General features: G+C 37.6%; 1 protein-coding gene, 1 long non-coding RNA gene and 1 other non-coding gene across 3 annotated transcripts; 1 reads left to right on the top strand and 2 right to left on the bottom strand.

Annotated features, from left to right (window-relative positions):
- Positions 1 to 1,725: 1,725 nt before the first annotated feature.
- LOC122073420 (ras-related protein RABD1-like) lies at positions 1,726 to 18,360 on the bottom strand. Its single transcript, XM_042638006.1, has 8 exons — positions 18,213 to 18,360; positions 18,039 to 18,111; positions 17,860 to 17,907; positions 17,706 to 17,753; positions 16,324 to 16,395; positions 11,969 to 12,124; positions 3,684 to 3,787; positions 1,726 to 2,110 (listed from the first exon to the last, which is right to left on the bottom strand). The coding sequence occupies exons 1-8, from the start codon at positions 18,224 to 18,226 to the stop codon at positions 2,017 to 2,019; spliced, it is 609 nt and encodes a 202-aa protein (XP_042493940.1). The 5' UTR covers positions 18,227 to 18,360; the 3' UTR covers positions 1,726 to 2,016.
- Positions 4,042 to 8,018, bottom strand: LOC122073423. Its single transcript, XR_006138785.1, has 2 exons — positions 7,021 to 8,018; positions 4,042 to 6,610 (listed from the first exon to the last, which is right to left on the bottom strand). It is a non-coding gene; the product is annotated as an uncharacterized LOC122073423 (long non-coding RNA).
- A 3,902-nt stretch (positions 18,361 to 22,262) lies between the features above and the next one.
- TRNAI-UAU lies at positions 22,263 to 22,336 on the top strand. The gene has a single exon. It is a non-coding gene; the product is annotated as a tRNA-Ile (tRNA).
- Positions 22,337 to 25,953: the final 3,617 nt, after the last annotated feature.

Genomic DNA, 25,953 nt, shown 5'->3' on the forward strand with positions numbered 1-25,953 from the left:
TATTACTTGTTTTGTCAGATACGGAATTCTGCCCAATTGTTCAGTGTTCCCAGCATTGTTAAAAATATACTTCTTGCCTTATTTTGGGATCTTCCTCTTGTTCCCCCACCCCTTGGTGGGCGATTTTGGTGTATACCTCGGATTTTGTTTTATCTCTTTTGAGTTTTTCTCTTCCTCACTGGTTTTGTTGTATTATCCTTGATGAGTTGCTTCTTTTCCTCTCTGGTTTTTTATTTAACATCCTTTTGATGGTTGTGTTTTCTTTTGTTGGGGTCTCTCTCTCCTTGGCTAAGCTTATTTTTGGTTTCTTTGTTTATTATATATATATTTTTTTTCCTGTCCTCCCTTTACACATAAGGGCCTGCCCTATTTGCACAACTCTTCTAGTGATTCTCACTGGTTATATGTACTAACGACAGATCCCTTTTATCCCCAAATAAACGTTGTTTCGAATGTGGAAATATCCACCCGTTTATCCTCAAATCGAAAGTTGAACCAAACTTTGTTTCAAATGAGGAATTATCCAAATATCGGAAGTTGATGAATTTTCCTTTTTATGAGTTGTGGGTGGGTTAGGAAGGAAGATGCGAGATTTTCCACGAATATTTTAGGATTTAGGGTTTAAGGTTTTTAATATATATATATATTTTACAAGTTTTTAATATAATTCCACTCGCCCCAAAAAAAGTCATTTATATTAAAATTTCAAATACACCTTGCTTTTCATATTAATTTTTTTCTAAAAAAATGCACCTTTTCATTTTACTCTAGAAAAGTCCAGTAAAGAATATTGAACCATCTCTACCTATGCATGCATGTGATAAGAGCATATATATAAACACTTATTCCATTTAACTAAGACATACTTGCCCCAGCGACACCTTCTTCACGGTGAGAAAAATTAAGTTTGAGATGAACGGAAGGGATGATGGTATAACAATTAAAAGTAGCTTTTCTCCTTGGGTAATTTTAGCTTAGGTTCATGACATTAGGAGCTTACTGTCTAAATTCCGGTCTTCTATTGCCAAGCATGTTTTGAGGACTGCAAACCCCTTTGCCCATCTCCTAGCTTCTTTTGTTACTTCTTCTCATGTTCCTTCTCCATGTAAGTGGGTGGGCATACCCCCATTATTCTCTGTGATGTTCTTCAACTTAATTGAAAGTAGCTTTCAACTAATCTACTAGTCACAGTCAATCTGATTTCGAACTCTTTCCACTGAAACTTTCTCCTCCCCCCACACCACCCACCCAAGCAGGGTCGAGTTTTTCTTCACCCATGGTGAAGAGAGAACCTCTTAAATCACAAGATTTAAACCCTCCAATTGGTTTGAGAAAGCGTATTTCCTATCTTTGCAAATAGGGAGTTAATGATGACATTCACTATTAGAGGAGCCCAATCACAACATCAAATCACCTTGGATTAAGAGATGTACCATGTGTACTATTACAAGGCACTCACCTTAAAGGCAGAATGATCCCTACATCCAGACACAATGGGAGTTAAATGACTGTCCCACCCCTTGTAAAAGGTGGAAATCCAACCTATTGGTGCTTCTACTAATTCTCTCATTGGTCCTGTGCTGGTGTAGGAGCCGTGCTGCCTTCTAGGGAACTCTCCCCATGTATATATTGAATAAAATCATTACAAAATAACATCTTCCACAGTAAATTCTAACATAATTCCTATACATGGCTGATTAACACTTCAAAAATGTGCTCCACTGGTAAGTTCAATGCTTCCACAAGTCAATTTTTACCAACCAATCTTGCAAAAAGTGTGGCATTTGAAGAAACATTGTCTAGCTGCAGTATTTTTCACCTTGATGTTTTCTAAACAAGGCTGTTTGTACTTCTGAGCAATCACCTAATTCCAAGACTAACACAGAAGAGTTAAGGTTGACAATATTCAGTTTAACAAGTTGAGGATCTAAACAAGGTACAAAAAGATCAAATATTTACTAAAGATCAGATCTTGGCTTCCTTTATAAAATAAAAATTAAATACAAGAAACAATGGTTAACCACAGCAATTGCTTTTTTGCTGAATTGGTTGCCCCTTCATTTGAACAGTATTTGCCGGCTTCTTGTTTGCACTGGGTAGGTTTCCAACTCTGCAAAAAAACATTAACAATGAAAATGAAATTTCAATTTCAAGTAAAATGAAATTTTCAAAGGGGGCAGTACTACACTATAATAGTGGAATTTTTTTTTTCCTGATAAAGGTGGAAAGGATTTGTATGCAATTGAAAAGTACACTCCTTTTTCCTAAAAGATTCCAGTGGCAGCTGTGAATACTTCTTGACAAATGTTTAGGATCTTGATCCACCTAGGCCCACCATAATAGAATGAAAAATTTTCAGTGACATTTTGAATGAAAAGTAAAATAAAGTGTAGTAGCCATGTAGTATGTTGTTGAGTTAGTGGCACAATTATTCTTGATGATTGTAAAACTTCCAATTTTGCTTTGTTTTCCGATTTTACTCATATTTCAAGGTTTTTCCTAGATTTCACGAAATATTTTGGTTTCGAGATGTCAAAATGAAACCTTGAACAATATGTAAGTTTAGCAATTTTTGGTGAAAACTTAGTTTTGCTCAAGACCCTACTAAAGTTGGAAACACCCCACACTCAGATTATGTTCATGAAGCAGAATTGAGAATAGGCCCTCTCCAGCTTCAGGAGATTCTTCAGTTTATGAGTTACAGATTCCAGATGAAATGATTCTATTGGACACATGCTTTTAGTTGGAGAAGCTTGATTCTGGATAACCCAATGAGCAGAAGACTGACAAGCTCCCCAAAACATGCACTAAGGACATCACTCAAACTGCTGAATGAAAAAAGCAGAAACAATATCATGTTGCCTTGCTCTTTCTAAGGCCACTAGGCATCTCTTAGAATCTAGTTTATGACGAACTTAAATTTCTTTATCCATTTTCAAAAAAGTCCCTAGAGATAATCATAGGCTTTTCTAAGTCACAATTCTGTTATGGCCTTTTACAATAGTAGCCCTCTCACAACTCACCTAGAAAACTCAAAATAGATTAAAGGCTCAGCTTTGCTCAAAATCTCACTAAGGACATCACTCATGCTGCTGAATAGGAAAGTGGAAAATGATATCACGTTGTTCTAGTTCTTTCAAAGCCCAAAATGATATCTTGGAATTCCATTTGTAGTGACTAGTGAAGGAATTACTTCTCTTTATCCATTTTCAATAAAGTCCCAATAGCCATTATTGTAGGCTTTCCTAAGTTGCACTTTAAATTGGCTGTTCTCACAAGACTGCTGTGCCTGCTGCACACTCATTGGCGACAGTAATACCATTATCAAGTCGTCTATTTCCTGCAAAGGGTCCTGAAGAGCATGCCTTATATTTTATCTGCCACTTGTTTGAGTGGCATAATCCTACTTCCCAAAGCTATGATTCCAGTCTCTTTTTTATTTACGATAAAAGTTATCATAATTAAACACCCCCCTCTCAAAATAGAGCATTCAAATAAATTGCCAAGGTATATCAATGGTGAGGAACTGTAAAAGCAATAACCGCTTCCACCAGGAACAAAAGAAATTAACAGAATTCAAATGTGAATCATATTCAATAGAAACCCACCAAAATACAGTTAATGTGGAAGATATGAAGCACTCATAGTAAAAAGAAACTAAGGAAAAGGTGTCTATAAATTACCTTTTCTTGATCTCACTAGCCATGGTCAAGAAAGCCTGCTCTACATTAATTGCATCTTTGGCACTGGTCTCAAGGAAAGGGATCCCAAGTTCATCCGCAAATGCCTGCAGGTTCATTTGGTACAGTCAGAACCAAGTCAGTCCAAAAACATAAAAATAATAATGTACTGGAAGATAAGAAGATGCCATATGGTACAGAGTTCAGATCTTCTTTAGCCACATAGATTCACATAGCTACTTGATTAAGTCAAAGTCACCTGATGCAAAATTTTCTATCACAATAAATGGATCAATAACAAACTCGTGATTCTTAAAAGCCACCCAGATAACATGAAAAGGGACATATAGATGCACAGATGTTTTTTTTGGAGGGAAACATAAGTTTGTATTTACTTAGAGGCATTCAATAAGAATCCAACATTTACGGATTACCTCAGAAATATGATCTTGTGATATTCTTCACAGGGTTATTATGTATGTGGAATCAATACAATTTATTTATTTAAAAAAAAAAACCTTGGATTACTGGTATGCACAAAATTCATTCTTAACCATGAAAGCAACAGCAGAGAACAAGATATTGAGAACAGCACAGTGTATCTTATGTTCCATGTTAATATACTCTCTTTGTGAATTATCAAGAAAAAATAAGACATTAGAGAAATTAATGTTCATGAGGACTAGTCAATAAAGGGTATGTCAGAGGTGGTTGACTCCCTAGTGACTGATTTTCATTCTGCAATCCCCAGGAAGAAGCATTTCAGATAACATTCTCCTCTGCACTGAGATTCTCAGAGGCTTTGAAAGAAAGAACCAGCCCCATGCTGCTCTTATGAAGTTTGATATTCACAAAGCCTTAACTCCTAGAGATGGGACTTCATTGTAAAATGCAAATGTCATGCTCAATATGTCCTCCCCTGTCAACTAGATCTACCACTGCATATCTTCAGCACACTCTTCAGTGCTTGTCAATGGTAGCCTTGCCGGCTACTTTGCCTCTTCAGTAGGCATTCTTCAAGGCTGTCCTACATTATCACTTTAGCCCTTGAAGTGCTTTTCAGAAGCATTCAATCAAAAATGGACCATCCTTTCATTTCTCCAAGGCCATCAGGATTCCTTTGGTTTGAGAAGAATAAAAGACGTCAACATTGGTGGTAACCTCAAGCCGATATGGAAGCTACCTACCAAGAAGAAAAGCATCTGGGTTGACTGGGTCTATTCTAAACTTCTTCGAAATGACTCCATTTGGACTGCCCCCTCTTCTATAGATGCCTCCTGGGTTTGGAGGAGGATTCTGAAATTCAGGTTCCTTGCCTCTGCAGATTGATGATGGTACTGCCACTTGCATTTGGTTGGACCACTCGCACCCCTTCTCATCCACTCAGTCAATGACAGAGCCAGTGATGTAGATCCACACTTTGGGAGGACCTATCGCAGGAAGAAAGGCCCAGCCCAAAGTGTCACTATCACCCCACCTAAGTAAGGGGACTTAAGTGATCTAATAAGGTCCCATTGGGCCCATCGATTAAAGTGCTTTTATTTAAGTTGTTTTAATTCAATAAAGGCCCATTGGGCCCATCGGTTGTAATGTCCTATATGGACTCTTAGTTTGTTAGTTCTACTCCCTATTGGAGTTAGAAGTCTAGTCCTAGTTCTATTTGAAGTCCTAGTTGTACTAGGAGTGTTTAGTCCTATTTGGAAACTAGCTCCTAGTTGTGTTTTAATTGAAATTCTGCCCTCTATAAAGAGAGGAGCCTATGTACTCATAATTTCAGATTTGAATAAAGAAAGTTTGCAATCAATTGCTTAGAGCAGCTGGGATAGCTGTAGGTGAGAAGCCCAGGCTGAGATAGCCACTTCCTCTCCCACTTCCCTTGTTTCTAATTTATTTTAAGTATTCAATTTCCTGTGCTGTTTCTGTTTTACTTCTATTATCATTCAAAGAGAACCTGATCTGTCCTAACCTGGAATTGTCAGAATCGATCAGCAAAGGTCAAGTCTTGAAGCCAATCGATCCTTCTTCTCAACCAGATCCAAGGTCTGTTTAGACAGCCCCTTTCAAGGGTCTGTTCTAGACCATTAAAGGATCCCTCGATCCTGATTTGAGGCTCCCTCAAGAAGCCCTGATGCTGTTCTTGAAGAATCTTCTCAATTTTCTCTCTCTAAAGAATTCATTCATCTTTGGGGGTTTTCTTCCTCACCGTAAGGACCCCCATCGACCCAAGTTTCAGCACCAACAGAGACCTACAGGTCCAACTGCAGGTATTCCCTAGAACCCTAGCCGCAGGCTTCTCTCTCTCCTAGGGTTTGATCCTTGATTGTAATTTCTGGGTTTTCTTATTGTGGGGTTGTTCTAAGCTCGTGTGGGTTGTTATTTCCTTTGTTCTAAAGCATCTTTAAGTGCAATTTGGATACTAGTTGTATTGTTGGGGGATATATATTGTGGGGGTTAGCTTCTTGTAATCTACTCATGCAAATAAAGTTTGAGCTATGATAGGTTGGCCATGGTCTCAGACATCCTTGCTCACAATGATTGGGCTCCGCTGTCCTCACTCTCCCCCTCCTTTATTGTCGTCTGGGATGCTTTGTCGGCCATCTCCAGAAGGTCCATAAGCAATGGAGATGTTTTTATTTGGGCTGCTTCCTCCACGTCTCTTCAGCTCCAAGTCTGCTTGGGATCTCATCAGAGCTCAGGGTCCCGTGCCCCCTTGGTAACAAGCTCGTTTGGTTCAAGGGGACATCCCCAGCTACAGCTTTAATGTCTGGAGGGCGCTTACACACATCCACCCTACAGTCCTTATTCCCAGATGGATTCTTGCTTCCCAATGTGCTACCTTTGCTAGAATGCCCCTAAAGATGTGGACCATCTTTTCTACACTTGTCCCTTCTCCTCGTCTGTTTGGAAAGGGCTTCTTGCCAAATGTTGGCCTTGTGATGGAGAACCCTTAGGGAAGGGAGGGGAAATCAGAGTAGAGAGGGGGAAAAGGAAGATCACACTCACACATTCATTCAATAATCAAATTGCTCTCTGAATCTTCAATCAATTATAACTAATATATAGGAAAATAGGAACATGGAATTAGAAACTTAACTGGAATGGAAACTAGCCTAAACTAGGAAACAACTATAAAAAGGAAACCAAAGCAAGGAAATAAATCCTACTCCTACGTTCAAGTCTGGAAAATAAAAGCATGAAATAAAATACTAAGTAAACTACTAATTTTATTTCCAACCCTTGTTGGACCAAAACCCTGGGCTGGACCAGTTCTTCTTGGCTCTTGGCTTCCAAAGCCGGTCATGCTGGTCCAACCAAGAAAGGGCAGCCGTATCTGCATCACCTTGGAGGATATGGATCTTGCTCTTTGATAGAGAACGGATTGGGGTGGGCATCTCCTGTGCCAGTAACTCCAGCTGTGATGTAGTGGGTAAAAGCTTGCTTTGGCACCACTATTTACCATATCTGGCAGGGAGCGTAATCTCAAATGATGGACCTCCAAATCCAAATCTTTCCAGTAGATTTGGGACACCATCACCTTTGATGTCAGAAGCAAGTTATTTGTGGCCTTCTCCCAACGCATCGAGTTCCCTAGGAATAGGCTTATAGTTGATTCATGGGGTCTCCCCCTATCTCTGTATCTGCCCCATGCCTCTCCCAGTTAAGGGCAGAGCTCAGCTTTGTATTGTTGTTCTTATAGTTGAGTCATAGTTTTCCTTGTATTTCTCTCTCTTTGGTAGTGAATTTGTTATTCACCCACAAAAAAATGGTTATGTATGACTTGCGAGTATGACAGTAATCCAGTATGGCTAATAAATAGATGCCTAAGAAATCCTTGTTATCTGTGTGTGTCCATATATTCAAGAGTCAAATAACATAACATTTTCAGATGCCATAATAGGCATGCCATGCAGGAAGAATAGGTTAGACTTCCACTAGAGGTAGTTCTCAATAAGGTTAAATAATTAAGTTGAAATATACAGAAATTTTGACGGCTTGTTCCTATTTTGACAAAGGTCAAAGCGAAACCACGGTCAACTCTACCGAAACACAGAATTTCGACTGAAATGGACATTTTGGAAATATGTTTTGGCAAATTAGCCAAAACGTTACATTCCCTTATATAAGAAAACATATTTTTTTTACCAAAAACCCTTCAATCTCTTATTGGATCACAATATTGTGGACTACTTTGGAGCATCTATGATGATCTGTTGCTGGATTTGACTCCAAATTTGTGCAAGAATTGAAATTGAAGGTAAACCCATTTTCTCCAAAAAAGCGGTTACTATTTATTGGTAGGCCCTCAATTTTATATATGTTAGAAACCATTGATCTACAACATCATGGAACCAAATTTTATTGTCAAAAAATAAATAAATAAATAAAATAAAAGCAGAAACATTAAAAAATTAGGAAAAATATTCTGATTTGGTTTGAAAAATCATGAAAATTTGTGAAAATATTGATGATGTGTTTTCAACTGATAGTGATTACTATTGTTGTTCCTTAATTTTATTTTTTTAATTAGATAATTATTATTTTTTAATAAATAGTAAAAAATAGTTTTAATCAGAAAAAGAAATACAAGACTTGGGGAAATTAAGAAATAGCTTCATTGTTGTTTTAAAAGTCTTAATTGATGTAGAGAAGTTAATAACATATGCATTCCTGTTGCAACAGTGTAAGAAGGTTGAACAGTGGCTGATGGGAGACTCGGTATGAAGGCATGGGATACCCACTGGAAACGACAAAACAAAGTCATAATACAATTATGGGAAGAAGATCATAGGAGGTGGGGATAGTCCTAACACCAAGATTGTTAGTCAGATGGGTGTTGATGTCAATGAATTTATGGCTTCTCGAGAGGGCCGAGTTCACTCACAGACACCTCCACCTTTTAAATCCGAACCTGTCGGGGACAATGAGTTAGTCATCGACTGGTCACAATTCAACGGTCACACTCACACAATGTCCCTATCTACTGGTGATGATGACAACGACGATGGTGAGTGATGGTGATGGTGGAGGTGATCCACTAAACAGAGGGTTAGAGGAACAATATTGAACCCAACCAATTCGCAGGGGAGAGTCAATTTGACTGCCACCCAAGATCTTGACAACGATGCACATGCCCCATAATAGAGGTTGCTAGAGAGGTCTATGCCAACAGTTCAGACTAGATGAGGAGGAGGCTAGCATGGATGTAGATATTATGAGCTTGTTTAGCACAATTAGAGGCTTGAGTCTGGAGGAGAGTAGTGGAATGGTGGGTATGGACAGATAAGACAGTGCTGTGCAACCTCATTGCCACAAGGAGCCCTAGTTCCAAGTATGGTGGGTATGACCAGTATAACTCTCCATTTCCCCTAGCGTATGATGGTCACTCAAAGGGTGGGTCGTTTTTCTGTAGAGCATCTTCTCATACCCAGCCACCCAACCAAAGGGTTAGAGGAACAATATGAGCCCATCCAATTCATAGGAAGAGTTAGTTTGACCATGCCACCCAACATCTTGACCACGATGTGCATGCCCCATCGTGAAGGCTACTTGAGAGGTCTGCACTATTGAGGAAAATAGCATAGATGTAGACATTGCAAGATTGTTTGGCACACTTGGAGGCTCAGGTTTGGAGGAGATTAGTAGATATGGTGGGTACGGATAGACAGGGTAGTAGTGTGCATCCACATTTTCCACAAAGAGCTCCAGTTCTGAGTGTGCTGGGTATAGTGGGTATACCTCTACTTTATTTCCCCTAGCGTATGATGGTTTCTCATAGGGTGGGTCGCCTTTTGTGTAGAGTATCTTCTCATACCCAGCCTCCCCACCAAATAAGCACGGTCCACCAAGCAGCAACAGTGGGCCCACATTTGCATCATCTTCTCGTCCTAGTGATCTATATCCTAGGTTGGATTACCTAGACTATGTTGGTGATGGAACCTATAAGGCTGTTGCATTATACTTTAAGCACTTCTTCAGGCATACCATGAAATGGCCATCATTTGTGATACAGCCAAAGGAACGGTTCCATCAGTGGCAGCAATCTTCTAGGGTTTTGAGCCTCCCCAAAACTGTGTGGTACTGACATAAGCGTAGGGGTGTCAAAAGTTGTACATATACAGATATATGTATTGTCTATTTGTCTATGATGCCACTTTTAACATCGGTACACTATTAAATGGTTTTTCTTCATTCTTAATACACATTTCAGTCGCTTTTATTGAATGTTGTGTTTTCTAGTAAAAATATTATGTGTAGAACAGATTATATAAGAAAAAGGACACAATAGGCTACCAACATCATATTGAAAAAGGCTTTCCCTGAAATTTTAAGGAAAAATTCAACTGTTTGACCACCACAATGGGCATTTTCGGTTTTTTTTCTGCCAAATGTGCAAAATTTCGATGTTTCACGAAATATTTAGGTTTCGAGCAAGGTCAAAACCCTGGTTGAAATCAAAATTTTGAACTTTAGTTCTCAATGGATCAAATGTCAGTTTCAGTCAATATTTTGGTCACTTGGAACTGGAAATGTTTCATGTAAATATGTTAACATGCATGGAAATATTGAAAAAATCATGGAAATTATAAAATTATCCAGGAATTATGGAAAGTTTAAAAGAAACTTTTGGAATGATAGAATAAGCATTAGCACACAACAAACAACTATACTGTATACCATATGCATAAGAAACAGTCATCTCTAATACCTTAAAAAGACCAGCAACAGTATTGACAAATGTTGTCACTCATGTTTGGAACAATAATATGTACTTATCAATAACAATTACACTGACATAGTTATGCAGTAATACACCTTAAAGCAAAAAAATAAATAACAAAATAATACATGACACATTGGAATTGTGCAGCTTCCCTTATAATTCTTACGTACATATACTATGAAATAAATGACATGAGAATTAGAAAATATACTGACACTTTTAATTATCAAAACTGACACATTTTGTTCTATAGGTAAGAAAGTACATATACTTTAAATTTTTTAATTCAACAAAGCTCAAAGATCTATAAAATAAAAGGTACTTCATAAGAAAAATAATAAATTTATACTACATCATATCCCAACCTTATATGTAGCCTTTCATTGTATATGGTTTTCACTAAAAACTTGAGAAAATACAATAATTTGTAAGAAAATACAAGAGACTTTAGAATTGACATTTCCAAGTGATTTCCCACAACCTAAAGTGTATTTTAGAAATTTTAAAAAATTACTAATTATTTTTTGTGTAGAAAAATAAACATCATAGATATATCACCAAAACATAAACCAGGAATATATACAAAATCAAGTAGCTTCAGTTGTGTTTATTCAATCATTATACAATATTGAAACATTTTGGGAAAAAATTAAAGTCTCAGCATATTTATATTGGAATTATTATACAATATTGAAATCATTTTGGAGAAAAATAATTAATTTCCGTTCCAGTCAGACATGACCTAAATGATACATGAGACCAAATTCCCATCAACAAATCATGGCAAGTATATCACAACAGAATCTGTATCAGTCAGCAGAAATAGAAATGTCAGCATATTTCACCCAAGAAGTGTGTATTATAATAATTCTAAAACACTGCCTGTTAACCTCTAAAATCACTTGCTACACTTATTCCTGATTGGACACGGATAAAGTTTCAATCTCATAACTAATCAATCAAGAAAAGATGATTGCCTTATGAATCAGAAAGCACATCTGAGCATTGTTAGATCAGGTCCATATGTTAAATTAGGCGCATCACTGAATTCCTCCCACCGACTGTGATCACAATGGATCCTTTATCCTTCCTTATTTATTGAGGGGGGATTCCATTATTGTTACTGGTTGGTTATAATCAGCACACCCAGGCCATGGAAATATTCCCCTAATTGGGAGGGCAAGGTACATTTGTACCAAGGAATATTTTATTTCAGTGGATGCCTAAACCAGGAAGCTCAGTGGCAGACACGTTGGCAAGAGATAGACTGAATAGAGAGTCACTCTAGGGTGGGCCATTTACCGGATGGTTCTGTTTTGAGAGGTAGGGTCTTGGTTGCTTGTAGTTCTAAAGTGGGATTTGCTCCTTGGGACCTTCTTGTAGCTGTTCTATATTACATTTATTTTTCTTCTTTTGAACCCTTTCATTATTTCCAATGAAATATGTTATCATATCTTTGGGGGGGAGGGGGGGAAGGCAGAAGACATAATGAACGACAACAAGTACAGATTGTGACAGTTTGTACTAAATTCAGACTTGCCATAGCTGTAAACCCATAACAAATTACCTTTCCAGTTTGTGTATCCACAACCTTGTCCTCAACCAAATCACATTTGTTTCCAACTAGAAGCTTGCATACACTATCATTTGCATATCTGTCAATCTCATTCAACCACTGCTTGACATTGTTGAAACTCTCCATCTCAGTAACATCATAGACAATCTGTTGAAATCCAAAAATCAACGAAATTTGTTACCATACTGGAAGTTGAACACAACTAAAACAATAAGAAAAACCAATTGCCCTTTGTTCTCCCCAAAATTTCACAACACAAAGCTATTACCATAACCAGACGATTGACCAGTTTGAAAAGGACCACAAACCAGTTTTTTCACCAATCATTATTGGATGCAGATGAGAAAGGAAAAGAAGAAGGACCGCAGGCCAAGAGACCAGGTGTGATACCCTACTTTCTAAACCTTGTCTAATTACACGGTTGACCCAGTTTAACCATGCAGGACCCGAACTAGAGGGGGTTACGGCGAGTTCCTTATGGACCATGATGGCAAGGGTGACTTTGAACACAGGTTGACCAGACAAGTCCGAGTCAGTGCCAGAGGAGACGGGTGTACCCAAGCCGTGCACATGCACGTATCATAAGGTCATGTACGGGTAATGCTGGTATGTAGCCGTATCCTAAAGTGCATACGTATAATATACCTTGTGCCGAGAGCGAGATACATGTCGGGAGTCGAATCCCATCAAAAATCCCACTTCTTGGCTAATTTTCGGCTCTCAGGTGGGTAGTCACAAGCAGACTCATTGGCCCACCTAAGTGACCCACCCATGTGGTTAATGGATATTTTAAAAAGGTATAAATAACATTTATTGTGTTTTTCATTTTCTCATTATTACACTAAAGAGTTGGTGAGAAGAGTAAAGAGGAGAGAGAAAAGAAGGGAGAAAAGAGAACGAAAAAAAAAAAAGGGGAAGGAAGAGGAAGAAGAAATGGATTTAAACGGCGCCAAGGTTTGATCTTCCCATTCCAACGCCGGAAGAGTGATCCCCAACACGAGATCTACGATTGGAGGTGAGCAAAGGCTATGTTTCTTAAACTTTCACCAAACCCAAGTAAAACCCTTGATTTGAGTAGAGTTCCTTGAGGTCTTGTAAATCCCCCTTGAGATGATGAATCTAAGGTTAAATAGATGGTCTATGTGTTGATTTTGAAGGATTTGAAGAAGTGTTTATAAGATTGGAGAAGCATTGGTGATTTCTTGAGCTAAGAAGTGATTTTGGGGTTTTTGAAAGAGTTCTTAAGCAAAGAAGGTAAGATGGCTCTTCAATCCTTAAATCTAACTTAGATCTAGGTTAGAATCATCTTATAAGACCTTGGAAGTGTGGAAAATGTGATTGGAAAAGCCCAATTTGATTTCCCAAAGGTTGGAGAAAGTTTCAAGGAAGAGGGCAATTTTCCGCCCTCTTAGGTGGGCTGGGACCTGTGGGCCGCACAACCCGCCTGAGAAGGCAGGCCCTCGGCTAGGACCGATGGGCCGACCCGCCCACCTGAGAAGACCGGTGGGCCGTGACAGGTGGGCTGTCCGACCCACCCGAGAGGCCCCCAACGTGATTTTTGTGTCCGAATGGACCCAAAACGGACGTACAACCTTCTTTTATGATTCTAAACATGATTTTGTCATCAAACCTTGTTAGTTTTGACCCCAAAGTGGTGAAATGCTAACCCCATTCACTTATGATAGGTTCACCAAAATTTACATTTCTCGCGCTGGATCTCACCCGTACCGGGCGTGAGTCTTTGTACACAACAAGTGGGGAGAGGACGTTTGGCCTTATTTTAAGGCTTGTTTGGCATTCATTCAATTGTATCTAGACTAGCCATGTCATCATGCAAACTATGTGTAGCTTAGCCATCCTCATATGATTATGACATGTGTGTTGTGTTTTACTTTCTCGATGCTAAGTGATGATGTGCTTGTGTGATGAATGATGGGATCATTGTGCATGGTGCATTATTAGACTAGATGCCGTAGTCGGCTTGGAAACGAGTGCATTGGTGACCCGTGAAATGGGACGCGGTGGCACTATGCAATCCTACTATGTCATATAGGAGCATGCGGTTTAGGATTATCATCTTCCCGTGCTACGACCCTTCCCAACAGGTGTTGAGGTGTTGGGTTACCATTTGGGGGGAAGCAGTGGTCGCGGTTGTCGGGTCACTGTGACGGTTAGACATACGTCCGACTAGTCATTAGGACAATCAGCAACCTCAGTGGTATATTCAAGAGGGCCAATCGTACTGCTTTTAAATTGCTGAAGTCAGCACCTTTACTTTCTGTCATTTACTTTTATGTTGAGAGCCGGTAGTCGGCATGCTTTATTTTTCCTGTACTCACGGTGGGCCTTCTCCGACAACCCTATGGGCGTATCGCCGAATGGAGTTCGCAGCTCGTACCCGGAGCATACGCACACTGTGGTTGTAGTAGCACTAAACCAAAAACTTAGTAATGTTGTTTAGGTGGATGATATTTAAAATGAATTGCATACCATATAGTGCATATGGATGTGATCGTTGTGTGAATTATTGTGTGGTCCTTCTTTTCACTTATTGAGCTAGTGAGTTCATCCCACGTGTACACCTCTTTTAGATGATTTTGCAGGTCACCCGCCTGAAGGTCAAGGGTCGGGCTCGACAGTTGAATTTCCCGATGAGGATTGGTGGGTTCCCGAGGAGTATGAGTACGGTACGGATTGCACGTGCGAGAGCTGTGCTGCGGGACCGCAGTATTGACACCGTACAAAGTTTTACTTTTTTATTCTTTTGATGACCCCTTTTTGTGTACTTGATATGTGAATTGTTATTCTTTTTGTGTAAATATACTACAATTTGGGTATCAAGTATATTGGGGGTATTTACAGGTAAATTAAGTCTTCCGCTGAACTTTTGAACGATTATCTTAGTTGTGTGTATGTTGTGGTTGGATACTGTATCAGATGATCCTGGCAGGGTTGGGTTAACCGGAGTTAACCCGGTCACCGGTCCGGTTCTGTGAGAACAGGGTGTGACACCAGGGCTGTCAGCTGGGTCAGAACTAGACCACCTCAGTGTCCAGAATGTAGGGTCTTCTTAGCAGCATTATTTTTTTCTTTTTTTATTAATTATTGTTATCATTACTTAGGGGGAGTTTTCCCAGTCTGTTTTGATTTCCTTCCTTCTTGTCATGTTCAGGAATGGCTCTAGCCTTTCCTATGATGAGTCTGAGTCAGTCCAGCACACACCTATATATGCATGCATGGGGCTAAGTCTTCTCTGTGGATTCAGAAGTAAGGCTCTGGTGGTTCCAAGCCTGCAGATTGGTGGATTCCTAATCTGGTTTTTTCTATCTCTTCTACATCAAAATTTAGGGCAGATTTCTTCAACTTTCATACCCTGTAATTACTTGTTTCGTATCTTCCTTTAATTCTGGTTTGTTTATTCATTACGCTGATCCGATACCAAGGTCCAAGGTTTCGGTTTCAACTGGGACTTCCACTCTAGTTGAAACCACCAAAATGGCCGATATGGCACCGAAATACAGTCCATTTCAGTGAAAAAACCGAAACATAGAAGACTCCTCAATTCACTTGCCATTTTGTTTCAAGAAGTATAAAAACTGAAATATGCCGTCAAAATTTTGACATTTTGGTCAAAATTTTGAACTGTCTGATACATAGGTTGCTGCCCTAATTTAACTTCAGTTTATTATTCTGCTTTCTTATTTCTAATTCTAGTTTTAATACCTGTTTTATAAACCTAAAAAATTTAATTTTATAAATCCTACTTTCTTCTTCAAATTCTGGTTTTCTGAATTTGATTTTCAGTTTCTGCTTTCTGCTTTTAATTACTTTCTTGATTAACTGAATGGTATCTCTACTTGAATTCCGATTTAAAATCCTAAATAGTGCCACCGATTCTGCAGTGCTTAAACTTTCCTAGTTCTAATAGGATTGCTTCATAAAGGTGAATGGTATCTCTTTTAAACTCTTCTTCGGTTTGTTCCATTTTTGCTTGGCTAATTGCTAGACCCTCCCTCCCCCCCAACTCTTCCCCATTGTTGTATATTTCTTTTTTCCTTTGGCATTGAATTATTCATTCATCTAAAAAAAAAACCAACAAAAGGAAAATCAAATTAGTCCTATGAGGCATTGATAAGGATTTCTTACAAAGAGCCTCCTAGCATATGTTCATGACTTTTCAAACACCAATGCATAAATAGAACAGCACATACATGAAGATGAGGCAGCATCAAACTGCATATAAATGTATTCAATTTGATGAAAGACCAGCAAGATCAACAGAAGCCAAGGTCAATTAAGAAAGAAAAGAATTTTGCATACAAAACTAACTGGGAAGGATTCAATACAATGATTCCGTGAGCTCCACGGTAATAACTGCTGGTTATAGTCCTGAATCGCTCCTGTCCTGCAGTATCCCACTGAAAAAAATACAACAAAACGAATTATTTTAGAGGTTACATGGAACATGATTAAGCTTTCTTTACACAGAATGTGACATTATGTATAATTCCAATCAGGCTCACTCCTCCATCACGAAAAAGAAAGAAGAGAACATGGAAGAGAGCACATCTCCCTTGCCAAATCACTACTATGACAAATTCTCTCCCATGTGACTAATGTGGCCAATCATGAACAGTTCACATAGGTTACTGAATACCATAATTACTATTAGCAAATGATTGTGCATTTGCTTTGCATTCCACTAATCCTCGGCTTGTAAGCCTACCTTCTGAGTGAATCACTTGAACTACTAAACCAGATTAATGACAAAGGACCAACTTGACCACACCATAACACTTGGAAGGAAGCCAGACAAGGATTTAAGGACCAGTATTCTGGAGATCAGATCACTACTGACCAATAATAATATGGATAATTCACAATTGGAAGATTCAAACAAGTGAGATAAATCCCAAGAAACCACCTATTAGGCTATCCACCAGGTATGACAGAGACATCCCCTCCAACACAGACATCAGATGATCCAACTGAAACCTTACCATTCTTCACAATTTTGAAGGCACATCTTTGCTAATATTCAAAGCATTATAAATTTTGTTCCTGTGGTAGTTCCAAGCATAAATATGCAAGTCATAACATAGATCTAAGAAGAAAAAATAGTTAATGTTACAATCTTCGAACAACATTCAACTGAAGACAACTGAAGATGTTCTTCCCAAAATGACAGGCCTAGCATAAAATTTTCCAGAATCCCCAGTTTTCAGATTTTTTTCCTATTAGCTGAAGGTCATTTCTGTCATTCATAGGTTCTGAGACACATCCCAAAAGATTCTGAAACATTTTATGGAGATATGAGGCCTACGTGGTGGGCCAGCAATTGGAAGATGGGTACTTAGACTATCACTCAAATCTAGCATCTCTACTGTTACTATGAAGAGTAGGCAGCAGTGGAAATTAAAGTTGCATCTAATTCGTCATTTCCTACAAGTGACTTGCTGATAATGTCTTTGCATTATAAATCTCTTTGCAGTTCAACATGTCAGGCAGCATTTCAGTTCAATGTGGTGATTTCTGAGCCTTAATAAATGGAAATATTTCTAGGATTCTGATTAAAAATGGTGGGAGAGAAAACATAATCATGTAACGTCTTACAAAACTCTGGTACAGAATTCGAGTTTACCACACCATCCCACACAACTGTTAATGCAACTATTAAATTATAGAAGCCCAACATAATTTTGAAAAACTGGGAATTCAAATTACTCACAATTTGCAGCTTGATAGTCTTTCCATCCAACTCCACGGTTCTGATTTTCTGCAAAATGAAGAAATTAAAGGAAATTTCCCCAAAACATTATCCTCTCTAAAACAGTCAAATATTATAATTTTTTTAAAAGGGATCAAGGTAAGAAAAAACTTACAAAATCAACACCAATTGTACTAATGTAACTGTCAACATACGAATCATCCTAAAAGACAAAACAACCATTTTCAAGAGTGATGACAAAGAATTCTCATCAAAGTCAAACCCAATATTTCTATATCTACAAGATCAACAGAAGAAGCTTTTCATAGTGGGAATTCTAAACTACAAACTTACTGCGAATCTCAGAAGAAGACATGACTTTCCGACGGATGAGTCTCCGATTAAGAGAAGCTTGAAAAGGTAATCGCTGCCAAACACGGAATATGAAACAGTGTAGCTTATTATACCAGTATAAAGAAGAGAAAGAACTGAGAAAAATGGAGAAAAAAGAGAGATTAAAAAACTTACTATTCGGTGCCCATGTTTGAAGATTTTGATTAAGATGAAAGGAAAAATATACAGAGATTTTTTCTTCCCTAGGGTTGGGTTGGGTTGGGTTTGGATTGATTTGCTTTGGCAGGAAGAAGAAAGGAGGTTTTCTTCACCCGTTAACAGATCTCCCACCTTTTATATCCAATTTCGTCAATTATGTGTCACTCTCTATCCACTCCACATTAAATATCTGGCCCTTTCTCTCTCCACTAATTATACATTTTCTTTGTCCATTTTAAAGGCAAAATCTCTTCACCAAAAAAATAAAAAAATGAGGGAAAATCTTGTTATAATTCTAATCAGCTGGCTTTGATTGCAAAGGAAATTGAAGTAAGGGGATGGAAAATTTTTAAGTTAAAAAAGGAATCTTTGCAATCATTGCTTCAAGTGATTATATAAATTAATGTAATTATTATTTATTTAGTAATGATACATTTTATATATAATAATTTGAGAGAGAGAGAGTTCCGATAAAGGTAATGTGACCACTACACTAGCTTGAGAGACAAAGGATTTGGATCCAAAGTTTATCACATTTAGTAATAAGGAAAATAATTGCTCCTTGATCACACAACCCCTGTGCCAGACACAGAGGGTGGATAAATGACGACCCCACCCCTGTGAAACCCAAAAAACTCATTTATTGTCAATGCCTTTATGTGCCTACTCATTGAACCCCGCACTGCATAGGGGTTGTACGAGTAGGGAGTATTCTTTTCCCTTTATTAATGATAGATTTTACATTAAATTTTATTTTATATTGGATAATGAACCAAAGGGCTTTGGACAAAGTAAAGTGAAAATTAATAATCAAATATGGAATGATTTAGAGTTAATGATATATAATCACATAGGGTAATGATTACGAAAGGTGTGGATTGCACTCAATATGCATGTAACATGCATGCAACGGTAAGGTTGCTCTATCGTGACCTAGTGGTAACGACAAATGTTTAGCGTAGTTAGTGAAATCGTGGTATGCTGAGCCCAGGCTGCCATTACATCTCCTTTCCTTTCTATAGAGTAGATATTGATAAAAAAAAAAAAAAAAAAAAAAAAAAAAGGATTATAAAAGTGTCTTTTTAAGGTTTGAAAATTTTTACTTCACTCCTTTTAGTCCTCCTTACAACCAAACAAACAAAGGAGCATGTACATCCCAATGAATACAATAATATTTTGCTAATATTATTGTGCCTGATAGGAGTACTAAAGTGGTGACACCTTATGACACTAATCAGAATTGTTCATCTAAAGGTGTCAAAATGGAGCAGGAAAAAAAAAGTTTCAAATTGAAGTAGGTGTCACTTATTTTACAAGGCAGAAGAGAAACACACTATTTTAGCTGGCTAAAGCTGCCAAAGCAATGTTTCTAATAAATGTAGCCAATTGTAAAAAGAAATATTGAATTTTTAGTGGAAAGACCATATAAGTTTGATATGTTTAACATGTTTAAATTGCACTAATAAACCATAGTCACTCAGCTTTGCAGTCCAATGCTCCTCTAGTCAGATATTATTTGCTTTCATCAGTTGGTTGGTTAAGAAGTCAGGGATCATCTTAGTATGTAGGAAGTGTACAGCTTTGACAACAACAATAAGAAAAGGTAATTTCTATGACCATTAGGACCCTTCTCCATGCTATCCTCTGCATGAAGAAATGTAGCTACATTACATGTAATGGCCAATATATTAAACAAAACTATATAAAAGAGAAGAACAAGGAATTCATTGATTGATTCACTCAAATTGATGTTTATAAAAACAATGGGGAGAAACATTAGTGCAATGCAAGGCAATGTAGTTTTTTTTTTTTTCTTTTAATTATAAGAAAAATAAATTTCAGTAAGAAGAAAAGATTGAATTTACAACATTATAGGAGTGAGGATAAGAAAGAGAGGTTCTCTTAGTGAGAACCCAAAAAGCTAAATGTTTTAGGAATTTCACTACATTATCAGTAGGTTTGAGATGAAAATTAAGTTTGGTTAAACATTTTGAACATATTAAAAAAAAAAAAAAAAAATCTCTTAGAGGCCATATGCACTTCCTAAAGTTGGTCAAAAAGATTTGTAGAGCAACAGGATCAGTCCAGAAATGTAGCCTTTAGTTGATAGTCTGATATATCCCATCCAACAGCCTAAGAGAGAGAGAGAGAGAGAATTCAACGAAGACATCATCCTTAGACTCAATAACGATCTAAATGGACTTTGATACCATCTCTACCACATATCTTGCGATGAATTGCCAATTTGTCTTTCATCAATAAACAAATTACCAAGCTTTCTATTTGACCAACGAACTTTAAATTTAAACACAAATGAATCCATGGTCAAGTTTGCATTTAGAATTCTGTTAAGAGAAGCAAATTTTTCATAATATTATCACTGCCCAAATTTTTCTAAGATCCATGGCAAAATGGTATGAACTCAGGTGGAACATCCATGCCTCTTGGAAATGAAAGAGTTTTTAGAAACTGAAATAAGTAGAGGATGTATTGAAGATGAGAGCACTGTGATCAGATCCGAGGAAGATAATTTGGTCAAAGAAGATGTAGGGAAGATGGACAGCCAGACAACCTTCCTACCCCTGTTTCCTTGACTGTTTATGAACATGGAGGTATTAAAGTCCTTTAAAAAGCGTGGGAGTTTATAGTGAGCATGATCAGTCACCTTAGTATGAGAAATTTTTTATTTCATGACTTGCTTCGACAAGCTTGTCAGAATGATCCACCAATTTTGAACAGTAGTTGACTTGGGTCAATCAAGGAAAATTTGCCCACCAATATTATTTTGGGTAGGGGATCTATACGTTACTCACATGTAATGACATCTCCCACGTTAAGCCAATGGGTGTGCGAGAAGAGGCATTACATGATATATGTACAATGGGGGACCCATGCCAATGGGCGCATGGAAGGAGGTGTTGCATGGTATGTATACAACGGGGATCCATATGGTTAGGGGAAGAGAGAGAGAGAGAGAGAGAGAGTTTTCTTATTATTTTTATGAAAAAAAAATCTTTGAGCTGGCAGTGTAGACTATGTCAACACTAATGCTCTCTACCTCTCTTTTTTGTCACCTCCTTGCCCCTATTAAGGATGTCAAAGTTCAGCTAGAATTGGTAGGAGTGATCAAATCAAATGGTTTAGCTTGAACCAAACCGAGTCCTTATCAGTTTGTTTTGGGGTGGTGTTTTACGGAATCAATAGAAACTGAAACTAAACCAGATCGATAAAATAAACCAACCGAAAACTGAGAGTGGACTGAACCTAATAAAAAAAACCAAGACTAGATCAATATTAACTCGTCAAGAAATATAAAAATTAATAAAAATACAAAAAAATTCGATTGTTTTCCTTGTGTATTCATGTAAAATCGACATTGGATCAAACCAAACTCAATAGTAGTCCTATTACAAATAGATAACATCAAATCGATAATAAACTAGACCAAACTAAATTAAAATCGATTGTTTGGATTGGCTCAGTAGCAGACTGAAACCATTTTACCCCAATCAAACTTGGACCAAAGATGTATTCCTTATAGTGTTAATAGCTCTGTTGGACCAAAAAAACTATACTTATTGCTTGGTTTAAGGGAATAAAACCTTATGCATGTGTATTGAAAGGAATGTGTTCTATGGCCTCGGCCAATTTTCCTACATCTCATCAATTAAAAAGCCAAAATTTTCAAGCTTTGGTCTGCCCTTTATTTTGGGTGCACCAAAAGCGTGAAGAAAGGAAAGGCACTCGAGTTCTAATATACTAAAAGCTCGGTAAGGTGGGGCTTTGTGTGGGATGAAAAAAACTGCTTTCTTTCGGTACATTAATAACATAAATTACAAATAATTGAAACAAGGATTCATCCAAAGACCACATTGAAAGTATCTGGAGAGAAGATTTGAACATTTTAATCTCCATACTATAAGGTCCCAACAAATCCAAAATCCATTGATTGATATGCTTATATACTATTGTTTCATTGTTAGTTTTATTTTTCTATAACACATTAAATACATTATAGACGTCCATGGTCCCGTAGCTCAGTTGGTTAGAGCGTTGGTCTTATGAGCCGAAGGTCGCGGGTTCGAGCCCCGCCGGGACCAGAGCCCAATTTCTAAATAAATTTTAATTTTTGTCTGCTTTTCTATCTGTTTCTTTCAAGAGCAGAAGCGCTCTCTCTCTCTGGCTTGCGTTTTCGAGGATTTGCAGAGGTACTCTTTCTTCCTTTTCACTCATTAAAAGAGACCGATTTTTATTTTTTGTCTGTAGGTTCATAATTTGCTTGTGATTTGAATAAAGCTTTTGCTTCTCCATGGCTGCAGAGATGGAAACTTCAAGCAAAGAGGTCTTCAAAGGTTCACGATTATATTACCAAGCAGTTCTTAATTCATGTCGTCAAAGAGTAATGAATTTAATTTGGTAATTTCAATAATGGGTAGCCACTAATCAAACAGTACTTGCAGCCAGATGGTAAAAATTTCAACATTTTGGATGGCATTGACAAGGGGGGGAAATTTTGGCATAAATTTCAAGAAATGTTTGGGTATTCATACAGGAATTTACAGATTTTGACCTTGTTTTTTTAAGAGAAATTCCATAACATTCATTCCCCTGTTTCCAAAGAAAGTGTAATGGTGAGAATCCTGTCAGTTGTTAAGAAATTGAAGTATATGTTTATGAAAATGAGTGCACTGGACATCAGATACTGCTTTGTCTCACTATATTGAATTATTGATAATGGTGGTGTTTGTCAATCTAGACATATTTCACTGTGGACCTAAAAAAAATTAATTAGCCCCTTGCTTAAATAAATTGTGCACATGTTCTAAGAATAGAACGGATTGGAGCGTTAGGACCCATGTAGCAGTCCCCATTTAGCTGTGTTCTACTTCGTTACTGTTTTTGTCATTTTTTTCCTTTTCTTTGATCTTGCTTTGGATCCATGTAGTCGACCCCATTAAGTTGGGATAAGGCTTTGTTGTAGTTCTTGTATATGTTCTAAGAAATTCTTTTGATCTTGCATAGTAAGATTAAAAAAAAAATCTTTATAGTTGTAAAGGTTTGAATCCCTTACCCTTGTAAGACTACTTGATAATTACATTCTAATAATCAGAATGAGTTCAGGGTAGGTTGCAGAGTCATGCTAGTCCATCTAATAATCAACTAGTAGGCCAAAACTAATAATAGTATTTTTATTAGTCAGGATAAGTTCAGGCAGGCTAGTTATTTTGGTTAAGAATTGAGCCCCTGGGATTTTCTGTACAGATTTCTAGGATTGAAAATATCGACATATCTGTACAAGTTTATGATCATGCTGCTACCATAATGTTTGCCATGGTCTTTCATCTTTTGAGCATAGCAGGTTATTCTATTGAAGGAATTTATTGCAGCTCATGCTTTGCTCCTGAGACTGCCTTACGACCTATTTTAACTTGTCTTCCACCTCCATCATCTTAGATATTCCCTTTTAATTTCATATTGACCCGATTGAATGGTTGTGATAATCTGATTTACATTACTCTGTAGAGAGACTTCTACAGTTTTCCTAAAAGAATCATAGTGGTGGATCTTCGTCCTTTGTCCTTTTCAAGTTTGTTATTTGTGTGGGTGCTTGGAACTCTTATACTTGAAGAAGTTGAAACTTTAGATTTCCTTCTTCTTTAGGGATCATGTGTCCCCTGGCTTCTATTCATGTGACCTTAAAAGGGCAGCATGAGAAGGCTGCAAGGTTTTGATGATGAAAATGTTATTGTAGACCTTAACTACAGTTAGTAAATACAATAATGGCCTGGAACCTCTGTTTCTTCCACGGTTGGAAATGCATCTCAAAATGAAAACCAATGTGTTTCTAGAGTCAATATGAATATACTGTTGTTCCTATCCGATCTAATTATCCCCTACTCTTCCATAACAGAGGCCTGATTTTCTGACAGGTTAGATGGAAATATTAGGACCTACCAGTGAGCCTCAGGAAGGACGTCAAAGCACTTTGAATCTCTTTGGCGGACATGAGGACTACAATATTTGCACCATGTATTTGCACCATGTTATAGTCAAATATCCAATCAGTTGCTCCTTGTAGGCATGATGTCACAGTGTAGAAGTTTTCTTGTCTTTGTTAGTTTACTCTCAGTCCATACTCTACAGAGGCTATATAAATTTTTTTCTTCTCAGAAGTATTAAAATATGTGACCCCAAGAAGCTTGTCTAGTTTATTTATCAGGCTCAATGGATTGGTTATTCTCTAGTTCTGCTTCCTCTTATAGCCTTTTGCATCAGATGCATTATGGGTGCCTCTCGCTGTAATGTTGACATAAATTTGAAACACCATGGTGTAAATGAATTAGAGGGACATTGGCATAGATCCAGAAGCATGCGATTCTCCTCTCGGTGAATGAGTGCACTAGATGGCTTGGAGGCTGAATCAAGATGATTCTATTGTAAATAATCAATAGAGTGAGTCAATAGCTTATAAAGTGCACTAGTCTTGTTTTTGATTTCTTGCTTCTGGATTACCAACTTTATAAGCTATTAAGGACTCACTCTATTGGAAATTTTGTTTTCTTGTCCTGGCCTGTCAAATGCTGAAGTTAAATGAATTTTGATTTTGTTATATCATTAGGTATAACCTTAGAAACCCCATTGACATAACATTTTTGTTCAGATTGGTATGGGGGTGCTTTGATAATTAGGTACTGTTTCTAGTCTGTAGGATCTTTTTTATTGGCAAAAGGATGTAGTGTTAAGTGCATCAAAGTCTTAAACAGGAAGGGACCTAAATCTGTCCAATCTGGACACCAGCACTTATAATCAATGTTCAATATTTCTGCATGGGAAAGAAAATTATATGATGGTCATATCATGGTAGTAGTCATAAGGAAAATGTTTATTTCTTGTATTTTATCCTTCAATATGACTAGAAATCTCTTTATAGAAATATATTATAGGGCAAGGGAACCCTGCCAAGCTAGCGTTCCCACACCCAGACACAGCTGGATGTGAAAATACCCAGTGCACATGGGGGCAGCTGGGTCTTTTTACACCCAGCTGTGTCTGCATGTAGGGAACACTAGCCTGGCAGGGTTCTTTTTCCTTATATTATAAACGCATCATAAAATTATAGTTGAATATGTCATTTCCTTTGAGTAGTTTGAGGTAGCGAATTCATTTCTCTCATTCTTGTGTCACAATAGATTTTATGAAGGCAGCCGTGGAACTGCTTGATTGGTCCTTCTTAGGTTCCTGGTTGAGCTGGATGATATATAATTCACTAGTGTTTTTAGCAATCGGGGTTCTTAGATCTTATGAAATTTTAATATTTGTTAAATCACATTGGAAGGGAGGGTTCTATTTGATAGCTCTTTTGGTATGGGAAAGGGATCAGTTAAAATCAAGTAAGTTCAGAGGATTCAATCTTGTAGGTTTCTAGATGGAGGACTATAGCTATTTGACCCACTTGAATCCCAATTCTTGGAACATAACTGTATTCTGATCTTTGTATGTGCTTGTAAAGGGCTATTTGACAATAGTATGTGATGCCTTATGATAGAGCTCTAATTATCACGTGGCATTCCTTACTTTATCCTTTCTGATAAGCTTAGATAGAGTTGTTTAAGGTGGCATGACCATTTCCGACGGAGGCATTTAGATGCCCTAGTATGGAGGAGTGACTTGATTTAGATTGAGAGAATCAAAAGAGCCAGGGGCAGGCCTAAAATTA

Source organism: Macadamia integrifolia, chromosome 3 (genome assembly GCF_013358625.1).
Source record: "Macadamia integrifolia cultivar HAES 741 chromosome 3, SCU_Mint_v3, whole genome shotgun sequence".
Lineage (NCBI taxonomy): Eukaryota > Viridiplantae > Streptophyta > Magnoliopsida > Proteales > Proteaceae > Macadamia > Macadamia integrifolia.

Excerpts from the sequence above, each read along its gene's own strand:
- LOC122073420 (XM_042638006.1), bottom strand. Across the intron at positions 3,788-11,968 it reads TGGATACACAAACTGGAAAG|GCATTTGCGGATGAACTTGG; the intron begins GTAATTTGTTAT and ends ATGAACCTGCAG. Across the intron at positions 2,111-3,683 it reads GCTAGTGAGATCAAGAAAAG|AGTTGGAAACCTACCCAGTG; the intron begins GTAATTTATAGA and ends GTTTTTTTGCAG.